General features: G+C 38.7%; 1 protein-coding gene across 4 annotated transcripts in view; it reads left to right on the top strand.

The window, feature by feature from the left end:
• ryr2b (ryanodine receptor 2b (cardiac)) overlaps positions 1–16,917 on the top strand; it is a 76,384-nt gene that overhangs the window by 40,414 nt on the left and 19,053 nt on the right. For 3 of the 4 annotated variants that reach the window (XM_087850135.1, XM_087850136.1, XM_087850137.1), the window contains exons 60-88: positions 21–136; positions 731–807; positions 1,686–1,801; positions 2,015–2,064; positions 2,167–2,227; positions 2,629–2,876; positions 3,308–3,389; positions 3,700–3,830; positions 3,914–4,228; positions 4,330–4,567; positions 4,934–5,021; positions 5,135–5,221; positions 5,372–5,533; positions 5,661–5,723; positions 8,638–8,763; positions 9,838–9,950; positions 10,824–10,920; positions 12,002–12,132; positions 12,908–12,959; positions 13,330–13,380; positions 13,552–13,651; positions 14,013–14,092; positions 14,868–14,944; positions 15,108–15,181; positions 15,416–15,496; positions 15,705–15,793; positions 16,050–16,178; positions 16,422–16,526; positions 16,781–16,862. In XM_087850135.1, coding sequence (XP_087706261.1) covers positions 21–136; positions 731–807; positions 1,686–1,801; positions 2,015–2,064; positions 2,167–2,227; positions 2,629–2,876; positions 3,308–3,389; positions 3,700–3,830; positions 3,914–4,228; positions 4,330–4,567; positions 4,934–5,021; positions 5,135–5,221; positions 5,372–5,533; positions 5,661–5,723; positions 8,638–8,763; positions 9,838–9,950; positions 10,824–10,920; positions 12,002–12,132; positions 12,908–12,959; positions 13,330–13,380; positions 13,552–13,651; positions 14,013–14,092; positions 14,868–14,944; positions 15,108–15,181; positions 15,416–15,496; positions 15,705–15,793; positions 16,050–16,178; positions 16,422–16,526; positions 16,781–16,862 — 3,221 coding nt within the window. The remainder of the gene's footprint in view (positions 1–20; positions 137–730; positions 808–1,685; positions 1,802–2,014; positions 2,065–2,166; positions 2,228–2,628; positions 2,877–3,307; positions 3,390–3,699; positions 3,831–3,913; positions 4,229–4,329; positions 4,568–4,933; positions 5,022–5,134; positions 5,222–5,371; positions 5,534–5,660; positions 5,724–8,637; positions 8,764–9,837; positions 9,951–10,823; positions 10,921–12,001; positions 12,133–12,907; positions 12,960–13,329; positions 13,381–13,551; positions 13,652–14,012; positions 14,093–14,867; positions 14,945–15,107; positions 15,182–15,415; positions 15,497–15,704; positions 15,794–16,049; positions 16,179–16,421; positions 16,527–16,780; positions 16,863–16,917) is intronic. The other variant, XM_087850138.1, reaches the window with a different exon arrangement.

A 16,917-nucleotide genomic window follows, 5' to 3' on the forward strand; every position in this document is an offset into this window, starting at 1 on the left:
TCTGATTTCTTGTTCTAAAGAGATCGGAAGTCAGTGGAAATGGACTTTCCAGCCATAGCCAACTGCTTTGCATACACGCTGCTTCAGCGGCTCCTGTCTCACACTGAGGAGGCCCAAGAGAACCTTTTAAAGCTTGGTGAGATAATGTTGTATATTAAAAAGAAGATAAAAAAGAACATAAAAGATTTTTGCAATATACCGACATGTTAAAGAGAAGTTTTCACAGCACTATATGCTGTCCTGTGAAAAATAACTACACCTCATAACTTAATAGCTTGTCAAACCACTTTTGGCAACAATAACGGGAAGCCATCGTTTCTGGTATGACTTTATCAGTCTCTCGTGTCATTGTGGAGCAATTTTGGTCCACTCTTATTATGCCCTCACATACAGAGTTGCCTCCGGGATTTTTTCATAGGGGTGGCACACCAAAAACAGGATTTCCGGTTTAATTATGCTGTTTTCAAATATAGGTTACTTGAAAAATCTGGCAAAAAATTGAGAAAGAAAAGAATTATATGCCTAGTTAATTTCCTACTATTAAAGTTGAAAAAAGGTACTTATGAAAACCAAGCCATCACATAATAGTTCAGCGTAGTTTGGGTATGTGAACCTGTCTTTCATACATGAAGGTGACATAGAAACACTTCTGTTTTTTGTTTTTTTTAACTTATCTGTATTATCTTGACAGTTTTACATTTCATTTTTCACTTTGTCTTTTTTTCATCAGAGGTGATGCAAGCCAGAGGACAGATGTCTAAGGGAGAGAGGGCTCCACACGAGCAACCAGTCATTTTTCTTCACAAGGTTTGCATCAACCAATCTGCATATTTAAACACAGTCAAAGTCTAGCATCTGATAAAATCTCTGACATTGATTTAACCCCCTTCCAATCTAATTCTGCCAGTGCTATTTTATTTCGTCTCATTAACTTTTTTTTCCTTATTTCATTTATGCCATCTAATTAGTTTTGTTTGATGGTTGCCATAGGCGAACCCTTTAAGTAAAACCCTTTGGGCTGTGTAATTTATTTAACCATTTTGGAAATCTACGTGGGCGTGTCAATTGCCATCAGGACATTGATTAAGGCTTCCTACACTGCTCTGGCTCTAAGGAGGCAGCAAATGAAAAGAGTTTGTCTTTCATCGATGGGACCTCCAGAGTCAGACCTTGTCAGCCAAGACTGTGAGCAGCCATGCCTCACATCTCTGCTTCTTTCACCTCCCACTCAGCCCACTCTCACACAGCCATGCAAGTCTGTGTCTGTTCGGCTGTTCATCTGTCAGTGAATTGCCAGTTCATCATACTTTCTCTGCCTGTCATTAAAGTCATGTTAAAAAGGCACAAGGCTTTGCTCAGTCCCTGGAAGCTTTCTTTCCTTCTTTTTAAAGAAACTTCTAGTAATGATTACAGGGTGTTCAGACTTTTAGGCCGATCACATGGATGTTTACTTATCTAGTGTTGAACAAGAGTAGAGACACATATTTGATGTAACTGTGCAGCCACAGAAATTTTCTATTTCAATTTTCTATTAAGTTTTGTCACTGTGTGGTTTCATGAGCAGAGGACCAAACAGGCAAACCGTGCATGTGATCTCATCAAGCACATACTGTTTAGAGGATATTTAAGGGGTTTGTCGGTTATAGATGTTGGTTTATGAAATGATTATTTTCTCTGTTTAACAGGTTATCCTTCCTCTTTTGGAACAGTATATTAAAAGCCACCATCTATATTTCCTGTCTGCTTCCTCGAGTGATAATAGAAGCCATGCCTCGAGAAAGGAAAAGGAGATGATTGCATGGTACAAAACAAAGTTTGCGTTCTTGTTTTTTATACTCTTATCTGATCATTTCTCAGCTATTTTGTGCATTTTTATTTATTTTTATTTATTTAAAAAAATATTTGCATGTTTTCAGAAAAAAGCTTTATAATATTCTGTCTTTTTATTTTGTGTCCTGAGATTTTCAATTCATCTTCTCTCATTACTTTCCTTGTGTTTCCTGTTTACACGTAGCCTCTTTTGTAAGCTTGCAGCTCTTGTAAGACACAGGATCTCAGTCTTTGGTAAGGATAGTGTGGACATTATAACATTTATTTGTTTATTAAGTGTTAATCTGTGCTTTAATCCTCATAATTCACATATAATGTGTGCATGTGTTTTTTCAGGAAGAGAAGCCTCGTCAGTTGCAAGCTCCCTCCACGTTTTGGCTCAGGCTCTTGATGCCAGGTAACTGAATGGCACTTTCACACTCTGCCAAAATCGATCTTCTCGCTCTGCCTGCAGTGGCATCAGCGTTGCACCACCATGTCTAAGGATGAGATGACTGATGTAATTGAGCCACTGGTGCATTGATGCTATCTAATTGTGGTTGATATCACTTTTGCTCCCTGAGGACAATGCCTGTGAAGCAAGCACAGTAGTACTGTGGCTCAGCAGAGGTTGATGCCATTCAGACTTGTCTGAGGGATAGATTAGCTGATAGATAACTGATTTAGTGATTTAACTCCCAGCCAGAAGTGTCACAGTAGGAAACCTTCAGTGGATATTTCTCCTTTGCAATACTATAACAAAATAATGTAGAATATTTTTCAACTCAAATAATTGATTTTCCCACTTTTTCATTATAGGACTTTAATGAAGTCAGCACCAGAGTCTATTCAGACATCTCTGCATTCCTTTTTTAAGGCAGCGGCGTCTGACTTAGAGATGACTGTGGAAACTCTTACTGAGAGCTTAGTTTCGCTGCCTCAGAGTAGGAGTCAGCTGGCAAGAGGAGTAGCCAAGGTTCTCAACTACACAACCTCCATCCTTCTCCCTACACTCACTTCTCTCTTCCTTCATCTTGGAAACCAGAACCATGGAGTAGATCTCCTGGGTAAGAACTACCATTATAGTGGTTAAGTAGGAATGCCATGTTATTGTATTATTTCATTTACATCCTAAAATGCATGCAGAAACATGCAGATGTCACTTGTAAAGATACATTTAGTTATCATCTCAGCATGACGAGAAACACACATACGTTTTCAGGTGTTGGATGCACAGCTGGATTCCACACCCCTGAAATCACTTGGGTACACCCTCCCTTCAGCTTGAAACCAGCTCTCATTCAGTGCCTCGGTCATGGCCACAAAGCAGCAGGAGCATACTGTCTCTCCCAATAATATCCCGACCTTCCACGAATCATTCATCACCTGAATCAGCAAGCATGCAGCTAATCCACCTCTCAGTGACTGAATGCTTTCGAAACTGTGGGTTCAGTGGTTGTTTGTGAAAGAAAACTTATGCATCACCTTGTTTTTTCAGCTGGTGGTATACAGGTATCCTGCTACAGGATCTTAAACAGCCTCTACGCTCTTGGAATCAGTAGCAGCATCTACATGGAGGGGTAATGCTTGATTTCAGATGTCTCCAAGATGATATCTTAAATAATTTTTGTGTAATGTACCTATAATTCATGATCGAAGTTATTTATTGTATTAACCACACAGTGTTGGTACAACATCAGGGTATTCAGGGTGTTATAAATGTTAAAGGCTACCAGATAGAAGATGATGTTTAAACCTGAGATGCATAGAAAGTAGCTTTCAAGCAAACTTGTGTTAGCAATCCCGATTTGTAATATTATATCGTACTTTAAAATTAGTCGATTATTCACCCATGCCTATATCCTGATATGCACAACTCTTTCTATCTAGTCATAGGTCAGCAGCAGGTGCTTGTCTGGCAGCCTTGACAGGAGCTTTACCCGTGTGTTTCCTGGAGCCAGATCTAAACCAAAACAACCCTTACTCCATCTACAATATGATGACTGCTACTCAGATAAAAGGTATTATGCAGGCACATTTCATACCCTGTTATATTGATATTCGCTGTCTCTTGGGAACCTTAAAAACCTTCCATCTTTGTTAGACCAGGGATTGCCAGATCAGGTGGAGGACATGTGTCCCCTCCTACCTTCTCTGGGACAGGCGCTGAGGGAAGTGGAGGAGCTGGCAGGTGCTGGAGCTCACCAGGCCCACTACATCCATGTGGCAGAGGTTACTTTGCCCATGCTGTGCAGTTACATTTCCCACTGGTGGAACTTGGGTCCTGAGGGCCAGCCAGAAAGGCCAGTGTGTACCTCTGTCGTTCCTAAGCATGCTAGTGACCTACTTGGCAACATCCTGCGTATCATCCACAATCATGTGGGTGCTAGCCAGGGTGACTGGATGAAACAGCTGGCAGGTACTTGTGTGGTGGACAACAGTGGCTTGTTGTTTAGATATACTTATTTCATATTAGTCAATAATGCATATTTTCCAACATCTGTCATTTATATCTCTTAGTTTTTTCTCAGCCAGTCATATGTAAAGCCCATCCTGAGCTGTTAAAGAGCCACTTCCTGCCACTGATGGAGAAACTGAGAAAGAGGACAGAATGTGTGTTGGTAGAGGAGGAGCAGATGAAAGCAGAAGGCGGGGATACCTCTGATGCGGAGTTGCAGATACAAGAAAAGTTTGCTATGCTGGTCCGAGACCTCTACGCCTTCTTTCCCCTCCTCATCCCATTTGTGGATTCTCATCGGTAAGACACTCAAAGGTGCTTGTATGTGGAGGAGCGGATACTTCTTTTTCTAAAGTTAGAAGTAACAGAAGTAATGTAAAGTATTCATAGACTCAATGAAACGTGAAACTTATTTTGATATTTTTTGTATTGACTTGAGGTCCACTTTAATTATTTCATGGCCCCTGAAGTTCCCTTTTGAACCACATTGTTATTTTATAAAGACGGTAAAGAACAAATGTTGTTAAGAATTCAGTCGTTCAGTCGATTTTTAACTGCAAAAAACTGAGAGATGATTCTGGAAGGTTATGTTAGTTATTATTTCAGGCATATGCTTTTGCTTTACAAATTCTGTGTTGTGAATGTGTTTTTTCAAATTTATCTCAGAGCCAGGTGGCTGAAAGACCTGAACCCTGAGGCTGAGCAGCTGTTCAGCATGGTGGCAGAGGTCTTTATATTCTGGGCCAAATCCCATGTGAGAATGATACACAGTGTTTTTATTTATTTGTTTTTCTCATGCCAATGCCGTCTCAGTGAATATTTTGTCCATTAACTGTCACGTGTCTTCGCTTATGTTCTCTGCAACAGAATTTCAAATGGGAGGAACAGAATTATGTTGTTCAAAATGAAATCAACAACTTGTCTTTCTTGACCAATAATGACAAAACATTCAAGGTTGGTCATATTTACAATTTGACCTCATCCATTACATGTGTGCTGATGTACATCTCTTTACAAAATATATGTAGAAATCACAGAAGAATTGCAGCTGCCACTAAGTGTAAAGAAAAAAAAATCCTGTTTTCATATGATCCCGATACTCAGCTTGACAATGAGAAGAGGAAGATGAGGAGGAAAAGGGGTTGTTATTCCATCAACACCTCTCTCATTGTGGCTTTAATGAAGAGGCTGACCCCTGTGGGACTCAGGGTTTGTTTTCCAAGCGATCACAGTCTCATCATCGTGGCTAAGAATGCCTTCTCTCAGGTAAGTTGAAAATGTGGACCATACTAAAATCCTCCACCTTTCACATCCTTCATTACGTGCTTGTGCACATTTGACACTACAGGACTGTTTAGTATACTTAATGTGGGCAATTACATGCTTTCCACAGAAGACCACTGAGAATGAGATCCGAGATCATATTTTCAATTGTGTTGTGCATCTTCAGAATCAGGTGGGTGGTTGCTTTAATTTATCTGACTAAGCACCATAATCTTAGATAACTATCTTTACAAAATTTGAAAAGGCTCAAATGTATGCAGTGTTGGAGAGTAACAGAATACATGTACTGCCATTACGTATTTAAAATACAAAATATGAGTAACTGCTCTGTTAAAGTTACGGTTTAAATAGGTGATAATCAGAATACAGCTACTTTGTTGAAATAAATAGAATACAAGGCGGTCTTTTCATTTCATATGTAAGGCTATACCCTCTCTATGCCTTCTCCAATTTTGGTGATTAAATGCAGTCAGGCGCAGGTTTAGCTCAGTTGGATGAGCATGTAGTCCGAATGAGCCGGCCCGGGTTTGAGTATGACCCGTACTTTAATTTATTTTTTTTAACTCAATTTCCATCTGGGATTAAAACAGTTTTTCTGATTCTGATTGCTGGAAACCCAAAAAAACACGTGATAACAGGCTGTAATGTAACTGTCGTGTTAATGTTGGTGGCGTCACTTACACAATGGACCCAGAGCCAGCAGTGCCAGCAGCAGCCTTCAGGATCTCCACGCATTAACATGCTGTTAATGCTTAGACTTGATGGCGTTAACAACCTGATAGCTGCAAATAATCGTGTGCAGTTCCACATGATTATTAACAGACAAAAATAAAACATATTACTGGTACACTGTCCCCAGTGGGGATAGGTTAATTGGAAACACTACATTGCCCATAGGTGTGAATGCGGGAGTGAATGTGAGCGCGAATGGTTGTCTCTGTCTATGTGTTAGCCCTGCAACAGACTGGCGACCTATTCAGGGTGTACCCTGCCTCTCACCCTAAGACAGCTGGGATAGGCTCCAGCGCCCCCCGCGACCCTGAAAAGGATTAACGGAAGTGAATGGATGGATGGACGGATGGACTACTGATACAGAAATAGTTTTCTATATGAGATCGCTGCAAAAAGTGCAGTCTTACCTAATGTCCACCCTACTGTTACTCATTTTTATATTTAGATTTAAAAATCTAGTTGGTATTGGTATGGCAAGTAGCCTTCAGTAATAGTAATAAATCACACAGCAATAGTACATTCATGTAGTTATAAAAACCATGACAATATATTAAGTATTCCAAAGTATTCAGAATACGTTACTCTCATTGAGTAACTTAACAGAATATGTTACAAAATACATTTTGGTCCATGTATTCTGTAATCTATAGTGGAATACATTTTAAAAGTAACCTTCCCAACACTGAATGAGCAGGCCAACAGAAGTAAGCTTTAGACAGATGCCAAGACAAAACAATAAGCAGATATACACCAATCAGGCATAACACTGTCACCACTGACAGGTGAAGTGAATAACACTGATTATCTCTTCATCATGGCACCTGTTTGTGGGTGGGCTATATTATTTTGTTCTCAAATTTGTGTTAAAAGCAGGAAAAATGGGAAAGTGTAAGGCTTTGAGCAGGTTTGACAAGGAGTGAATTGTGATGGTTAGATCACTAGGTATGAGCATCTCCGAAACTGCAGCTTTTGTGGGGTGTTTCCGGTCTGCAGTGGTCAGTATCTATCAAGAATGGTCCAAGGAAGGTAAAGTGGTGAACCAGCCATGGGCGGACGAGGCTTATTGATGCACATGTGGAATCAAGACACTCCAATCGAACAGACAAGCACAAGTGCTGTAAAATTAATAATACTGGTTCTGGTGGAAAGATGTCAGAATACACAGTGAATTGTAAGTTGTATATGGGGCTGCATAGCTGCTGACCAGTCAGCGTGTCCAAGGTCACCCCTGTCCACCGCTGAAAGGTAATGGCAGGGTGCATCTGCGTCACTTACCTGGGGAACACCTGGCACCAGGATCCACTGTTGTTGAAAGAGCAAGTTGGCTGAGGCGTTGCTTGGGCAAGGTTCTGCTGAGGAACTTTGGGTTCTGCAATCCATGTGGCTGTTACTTTGACGTGTTGCAGACTATACACACTCGTTCACAGAAACAGTATTAGCTGATGGCTGTGGCCTCCTTCAGCATGATAATGCACCCTCCCAAAAAACAAAAACTGGTTCAGGAATGCGTTTAAGGTGTTGACTTGGCCTCCAAGTTCCCCAGATCTCAGTCCAATCGACCGTCTGTGTGATGTGTTGGACCAACAAGTCTGACCCATGGAGGTCCCGCATCATAACGTACTGGACTTAAAGGATCTGTTGTTAACATGTTGGAGCCAAATACCACAGCACACGTTCAGAGGTAAAGTCCATGCCTTGACGAGTCAGGGATGTTTTAGCAGCAAAAGCGGGACCAACACAATACTGGGCAGGTGGTCATAATGTTATGCCTAATCAGTGAAGTATGTATTAGTTGTATGAATTTGTGTTTTGGACTGCCCTTAGACTGAAAATTACAAGCGTATCTTTTCTACTTTCTGAAGAAATTAATCATATTCACCGATATGCTTGAGAACAGAGTAACTTTTAATTTGTGCAACAAGTGTCTGGGAAATTAAATCAGAGAATGCTTTCATAGCCTGTAAAATCCAAAGCTGTCTTTTTATTAATCTCAGGCAGTGGCTCATTGTTCACCAGAGACATGAATGTGACATACTCGCCACACTGTACTAAATATGCATGCAGCATTTCTGTATTCATAAATCACTGATAAATGTGTTTACTCATAAGTTAGTGATGGGAAAATTCTGCTTTGTCATTATAAACAACTTTTAGAGCAGAAATTCGAGTAAATGTTTTTCCCAGTGGTCTTTGAAATCCTTTTTTCTTCTTTTATAATGATTTGTGAATACAGAGTCTTTATTATTAGTCAGTGTATATACAAATTCAACAACTGATATAACTACCAGCACCTTGGAACAAAACAAATGAATGAGCTAATCTTTTCTTCTTTTTTTTTTTTTTTTTTTTAATAGGGATCAGACAGTTTAAGACAGAAGATTCTTACAGAGCTCCCACACCAACCCGGGACCATCAGTGGTGCAGAAAAGACTGTTGACAGGATTATGGAAATAGCTCGAGTCCTTTATTATCTTGACCAGGTGAGCTTTTCCATGCTATGGAAAAAGTTGCTGATTAAGACACTGAGTAAAGGCTCCGTCCTTTCCTTGAGGTAAATTTGACAAGCTGAACGCAATCTGTACTGTACAGGAGACACGGCACGAGATTGATTGACAATGGTCTACAGCCAATCAGGACGCAGAACACAATGCACTGTCAAAACAAAATATAACAGCATGCAAAATTGCACAAAAAGAAATCCGCGAAAACTGAACCGCGTTATAGCGAGGGACCACTGTACACAGACTAATATTACCTTATCCTGTTTTTTAAAAAAAACAAACAAACGCACAAAAAACAAACAAAAACCAACACTTTTAAGCTGTCTGTGGTGTTGTATATCTAACGTCTATTTCATTTGTGGAAGGGGGAACTTACCATAATTACGTTCTCCCTGTACACCAAATTAAGATGACAGACTCAGGAATCCTCATCTTTATATGTGAATAGTTAATTCAGTAAAAGTGGAGAACTTAAAAGCTTTTTTTGTTTTATAGAAAGGGAATAGAAGAAACTAATTCTTGAACAAAACCTCTCTTTTAGTAGAAAATCTCACAGTGATGTCTGGGCAGTGTTGAAGATGCAACTCTACCCGACATTGTGTTAATGTCCATGATGAGGTCATTGAAACGTTTGCTGAGATGTTTTCATTCTTAACTGCGTGATTGCTGCGTGACAGAGATTCAGTTATGTTTGGTGTCTTGGAACTATTTTATTTGATTTATACCTCTCTGTATGTATTTGTGTATCATGACAATTATTGGTCTTGGAGACATCTGTTTATATATCCTGCTCAGCAGTTTTTGTTTCAATCCCATGATGTCACAACTCTGAGATGCAGTCACAAAATTATACAGGTGTGGTCTCTCTGCAAGACAAACTTTAATTTTAGTATTTTGTGACCTGTTGATTTCATTTATTTATGTCTTTTAATGTTTGAATTAAACCATTTAAGCCTATACAATAGTTGCTATTGCATAGTCCTTTGTACCTAGTACTGGTCACCAGGTTCATGTGCACCAAGCTGCTTTAAATATCTTTGGTTTTGTGTTCAGGTGGAACACCCACTGAGAAACAAAAAACCTGCCAGACACACAGTTTTATCAAAACAGAGGAAACGTGCAGTGGTGGCCTGCCTGAGAATGACTCCACTCTATAACCTACCCAGGTAAAAAATAATAATAATAATAAAAAAATTATATAAATACTTGGCTTTGCTTTAGTAAGTATATCAGTTGCAATATTGGTTAGGCGAATGACAAAAGGCTAAGCACCCGTCCTAGTAATATTTTCATAGGTTTATAGTCCTCTTTTAGGTTTTCAGTCTCTCTCTACAGGGTATCCTCCTTTGTATAGAAGCTCATATTCCATTACACAAGCCACAATTGACTGAAAGCTGTCCAAATCTTCTCAAATACCTGTAGGACAGACACTGTCATTTTAAACCTATTCTCACTTTTCCCCAAGAGCCTCCTCACTGCAGAAAATGTTTACTTGTTGTTGCTTAGCTTAACAGTCCACAGATGATACTGACAACTTGACCACTGAGCACTATCACCTGCTCATGTTCTGGTTTTATATAATTTATAAAGTGTGAGACTGCAATGTAGTAGCACACCCACTCATTTGATAGTTGGCTACCAGGTTATCACAATCCACTTCTAGCCCTTTGACAATAAGAGTGCCACAACAGTAACAAAGTTACCAGCTTCCTGGATTGTTGCTCTGGATTTCTGTGGTTTGAGTCTCGCTATCTGACAACTGTGGGAACAGCTTGTGCTCCATTGGGAGATGAAAAAATATATTGAAATATGTTTTTGGTTATAGAATTTCTCTCTTTTGCTCTCTACTGACAGTCCCATTTTGAAAAACATTACTAAAGCAGTGTATGATTTAAGGCAGGCCGATCTTGTGATTGTGAGTTTGTCACTTATGTTACCAGAGAAGAAATATCTTTATATTTTTTTTCCTGTGTTTGCTTCCTTCTACTTCAGAAAGATAAGTCTTCTCTTTTTGTCATCCTTTTAATTTTCGTCTCTAGGCATCGAGCTGTTAACCTGTTTCTTCAAGCCTACAATAAATCCTGGATATCTGCTGAGGAGTACAGCTTTGAAGAGACACTTGTGGAGAATTTAGCTGTGAGTGGAGAAGGTGGCCCTGCTGGCATTAGTAAAAGTTTAAAATAATGTAGAGGAGGATTGTGTAACAGGCCTATGTTCTTAAAGGGTACCAGATGAGAGACATGAATTGATTTATTGTTTTTAATTAAGTGAAATGTGGCTCTAAATTGATTTTGATGAGCTATTCTTACATGAAGTTTTACTGCAGATTGCCTAAGGCACCAGTCAGATAGGCCAACAGACTGGTCGATGACACCTTGTCAGCCAGCATTTGCTAAGGAAAAATATGGGTTCTCCGGCTGGTTGACATGGGATTTCCTCAGGTTGCAAGCAGTGGCTAGTTTGAACTGTTATTAAACAGGTATATGATGCTGCACAGCTGCTAGCAGGTTTTGGTTGCAGTGGCAGCATTTTGTACTTTGAAGTTTCACTACCACTTGGTTATTAGTTGGCGAGCGTTTGCAGACTGGTCAGGATCTTACATGCAAACTGTGAGTAGCTCTGACAATCTGCTAGCAATGGGTCTGGGGGATGCTCAAACAGAGATTGTCATGGGGTTCAGTGCCTCTAAAAACTGAAGCCATAATCAAATCAGCTTTTTTTCCCGTGTGCATATAATTAGATATATTCTTCTTGGCATATGATGTTAGTACAGTACAGTACTGTTTTGCCAACAAAATACTTATCGTGTAAAACAAACCCTTTTTGCTCAAAATCAGCCTAAGACTGTGAGGAATTTCAGGCTGCACAAAAATCCCACCTACACTGTTGTACTGAATCGAAATTAAACACTAATACTATTGTACAATATTTTTGCACTCACTAAACTGCCCACTTTCTGGCATAAAAAGTAGGTGGGATGTGACATTGTGCACTCATTATTGTGTTGCCATCTTATTATCACTTTAAACATTTGTTTTATTAAAAAAAACATTAATCCATTAAGACATTTTGCTTGCATATGTCTTTTTAGTAGAATTTCCAAATAAATAACAAAGCAGCCAGGTGTAAACCTCAGTCTGCTGTGAACAGCCAGGCTGTGAAATTAAGACTCCATGTTAGTTCCTTTATTCTTTATTCTTTTATTTCTGGCTTGCAGAAGAGGGGAGTAATGGAACTGTATGTAGGTGGAAGAGGGGAAGAAAAGGATGTGAAGGAAGGTGCCAAACCAATCGATCCTCTCCTACAACTCATTACACTCTTCAGTCGAAGCGCCCTGACAGAAAGCAGGTGTGTGTGCTTATCATAAAAGAATCACTTGCAATAACATTTCCAGTCAGCACAACTATTATTAGTCAAACTCATCAGCCAGAAAGCCAACATTGAATTGACCAGAAGCATGATATTTTTGTCCAACATCTGTGGCCACTGACCTCTGAAAGCTTGGAATGTGGAATATGTTTCTGCCTTTTCCAGGGCTTTAATTTTTGCATAAATGCATTCTGCTTGATGTTGCAAATAATGTGTATCATTTACATCAATACATTTTAAGCTGCAGTTTCAGTGGAATATTCAAAGCATATATTTTTCGCCACAGATGTTGTGAATGGGGAAAAAAAATATTTCTTGTTGCAAGCAGTGGTTAAAATTCTTGTTGAAAAGTAACTGAAATAAGTATTCCTATAATCTCATAAATGCTCTTTTTCTTAATGTGTGATCTTATCCACCAGTACAATTAAGATATATTTCAGATATTCCTGCAGAAACTCATAACATGAACATAAATGAACACTTTGGCATCATGTCTTTGCAAAAACCATGGTGGAGGAGCATTCCCATTTGTAAAGTCACTGCAGAGATTTAATCAGATTAGTTAGTATCCAGGTGTTGTCTGTTAAGGTCAATAAACATGTTCAATGCCACTGGGTAGACTTGGGCATTAACTGTGTCCACATAAGGTGTTTAAAGGTAGTAGTGGCTTCAACAGTGTAAGGGGTTTTGAACTTGAACTTGTGCATACTTTGATACACACTAATCACATCTCGTTTCCTTTCTTTGTTCACAGTAAGGATGGAATTGACAGTCTCTATAAGTCCTACGCTGCTATTATGGCCAAGGTAATAGAACACTCATTGGTAGTGTCTAAATCTCTGTTCATGTCTTGAAGTCCTTTACAAAAGCATGCAGAGTGACTGCCTTTAATGTTACATATATGTAATTGTACTATCATAGTATTTTGAATTTTCTTCTTGAACAACATTCGCCAGCTCCTAAAATTATAGCAATAAACTAGAGAGAAACAAAATGCACAATGTGGCTTTTAATATTACTTTCATTCTTCTTTGTTTTTTGGTGAATAGCGCATGCAACACATATCAAAGCAAGGTGCCATGAATTTATGAACTAGGTGTTTCTTTTGTATGCACTTACTTGTATTTTCTACATCTTTTCATATAACCACCCTGCTTCATGTGTTTGCTTTTCAAGAGTTGTAGCAGAGAGGGCGAAGAGAAAGAGCAGGAGGTGGAAAGCTTTGAAGTAAGAGACTTGTGTTTAATATTCCTTAGAGTTTTTGTTAGAGGCTTAACTTGTTAGTTTTTACTATTTCTATTGTGAACAGTGTTATAGATTATTAATATTCAACATTATGTTAAATTCAATTTGATAAAATGGTGTATAAAAACATGAATTATCTTTTCATCGCCTCAGGAGAAGGAGATGGAGAAACAGAAGTTGCTGTACCAGCAAGCCAGGTTACATTGTCGTGGCGCTTCTGAGATGGTCCTGCAAACTATCAGCGCCAGCAAAGGTAGGAAAGACATTCAAATATTAGAAAATATTTTAATGTAATAGAAAAATACATTAAAATCATAGAAATTTAAATATTAAGATTAATCTTTTGCTTTCTAATTTATTATGTTGTTGCTTTAGATGTGCCAGCAGTAAGCCAGAGTATTTATGTTAGCTGAATACTCGGCAAAGATTCCCACATGCAGGGAACTGAGAAAGTAATCTTTTTCTTTCTGATTGATTTAGTGCTCATTTTCTTGAGACTGACGTGAAGAGAGTAGATGCTTAGTGTGTTTCACTCCTTTCTTCAAATGTGCATCATGGAGTGTTATTCTTTGGAGTCAGTACCATGCTTTTTCTTTTCTTTTGATTAATTTCAGGTGCCATAGGCTCCATAATTGCCCCTACGCTGAAGTTAGGCATTGCTATTCTCAATGGAGGAAATGCCACTGTTCAGCAGGTACAATAATTTCATTGCTTTCCCCCTGAAACTATTTACGTTGGTTTTTTTCTTGGCATTCACAAAATAGATCTGATATATACCTTCTGTGACATTCGCTATTTCTTCATTTTAAATAGGAGTTTAGGTTTTTATATCATAAAACAAATGATTACCATGAATCGAATAACTTGGGGAAGAAACTGTTTTATCAAAGATCTCAGTTTAAAGTAAACGAGTATCTAATGATACACCAGTCAGCTAAAACACTGTGGCCTGTTGGTCCTCTGTGTCTGCCCTGCTGGATGTGTGATCTCTGAAGGTGCCTTTTAATATGTGACCAGAAGGCAGCAGATCCTGCAAGTTGTATGCATTCCCAGTGCTGACCATGGGCACCTTGAAAGCCTTTCCATTTCAGAGATCTAATTATGGTGATTTGGCCCCTGACAAGCTGGGACAGGCCTTTACATCTACATACTTCTCCTGCATCCACCAATATGAACTATGATTGTTTACCCGAGCTTACATTATACATATATATCTGTGAGTGGTCCTAATTTTTTTGCCTGTTTGTGCAAATTAAAATGATTTTTTCTTTGGTCTCACTGCAGGACGTTAAATAGGTCTACAATAATGTTTAAACTAAGTGCCCTCGTGTCATTATTTGTCCTTATTAGAACATAGCCCTTTCAAATGTTGTCATCTTACTGCAGCAATGCTAATAAATCTAATTACCTCTGTTTCAAATCAGATCATCCATTTATCAGACCTTGTCTTTGATGCTTTTGTCTGATAGAAAATGCTGGATTATCTAAAAGAGAAGCGAGATGTGGGCTTCTTTCGGAGCATGGCTGGGCTTATGCAGTCATGCAGGTGAGTGAATGTAGAAAAATTAGATATCATGTCAAATGTTATAAAGGCTGGCAGGTTTCAAATAGTGATTGATTTAATTTACAATAAAAAAAAAAAGCCAACAGTACAAGTGCTTTACTTGTGCTTTTTTCTGTGTGGTTGTGCCTGCTTTTCTTCTGTTCAGTGTTTTGGATCTGAATGCCTTTGAGAGGCAGAACAAAGCAGAGGGATTAGGCATGGCCACGGACGAGAGCTCAGGTACTGTATTCAAATAGGCAAAAAAATCTATTACTATTAATCCATGTCACAGCAGAAGAGCCAGCTGTGAGATCTTGAGGTCTTGAATTTACAGTCAAAAGTGGCCTAATTTTCTGTTTTATTCATTCTTTGAACATTCTCTTACTCGGTTTATGAACCTTACACCTCTACTCTTTTTTTTTTTTTTTTTTTTTTTTTTCTCCCCTCACCTTTTTCTGTCCATCTTTTTCCCAGGAGAAAAGGTGATGCCTGACAAAGACCTAACCTGTGACCTGTTCCGTTTCCTTCAGCTGCTCTGTGAAGGACACAACTCAGGTTAATTGCTTTCTGCTGTATCCAGTTACATTCTGTCAAAGAGTTCACAAAAATATATTGATATATTGAAGAAATATAGATGGAAATTACTGTAGTTTAATAGCAACTTATAACAGCTGTGTACTACATATATATTGTCCAATCCTAATGTATGCAAAGCTCACTTTAACAATTTGTCCACTTCAATGATATTTTGTTTATGTGTTAGATTTCCAGAATTACTTGAGAACACAAACAGGCAACAACACCACTGTCAACATCATTATATCCACTGTAGACTATTTACTAAGGATACAGGTAGGCACGCTGTGATGAGTTTTCATTTGTAATGCTGTGTTTTGGTGTTTCATTTAAGGCACATTTGTGGAGCGTAATGTTTTAGTGATTGATTGATTTAATTTCAAGTAGATGTGTCCAAAATAAGGCAAAGTTAAATTAGCTGGAGTGCAATAATAGAATTGGATTTGTTCTTTGTCTTTTTCAATAGTTTTCTCTAAAAGAACGTTTTAGTTGTGCTCATTAAATACAAACATTTTCCTCTGCTACACTGTAGGAGTCCATCAGTGACTTCTACTGGTACTACTCAGGTAAGGATGCGATTGATGCACAAGGTCAGCACAACTTCTCCAAGGCCATCGAAGTGGCCAAACAGGTCTTCAACACTCTCACTGAGTACATACAGGTAAGTCTGTTTCCATCACATTCCATAGTGATTTTATTGCCCAGCTCTGTAGTCTTCATTAAACCTTTTCACAATGTAGTCTTTAAAATGTTTAATTAATGATCCCAGCAGTCTGTTAATTTGGGGTTGTATATTTCAAATTCTTGCCATGCTGCAGAATTAATTTAGGACCAGTCAAACTGCTTCGTAATAGCACTCTGTGATGGGTAAGATGTAAAGTGTCTAAATCTAGTGTGCATACAGGGTCCGTGTACTGGGAACCAACAGAGTCTAGCTCATAGTCGTCTTTGGGACGCTGTTGTGGGATTCCTCCATGTCTTTGCGCACCTGCAGATGAAGCTCTCTCAGGTACAGCGTATTAATCCACTCACAGTGACCATGCATGTTTCCATTTAAAATTCAGAAGACATAAAATTGACAATACTCTAGGTGATCATGTACTGCAGGGTTTCTACCCCCGCAGTCATCATTTTTTGTTCAGATTTATTTTTAACATAAAACTGTCCTCTGATAATGTGCCCACTTATGCACAGTGTAATATGTGAAATCAGTGGTACAACTTTATGAAAATTTAACTATGAATATATTTTCTGCACATACAGGATTCAAGGCAAATAGAGCTTCTAAAGGAGCTCATGGATTTACAGAAAGATATGGTTGTGTTTTTGCTTTCCATGTTAGAAGGTAAATATCTGCTGTTGTTTTGCAGTTTGTGATAGTAATAAGTTACCATTTATCA

The sequence above is a fragment of the Neolamprologus brichardi genome, chromosome 13, assembly GCF_056152115.1.
Source record: "Neolamprologus brichardi isolate AB-2024 chromosome 13, ASM5615211v1, whole genome shotgun sequence".
NCBI lineage: Eukaryota > Metazoa > Chordata > Actinopteri > Cichliformes > Cichlidae > Neolamprologus > Neolamprologus brichardi.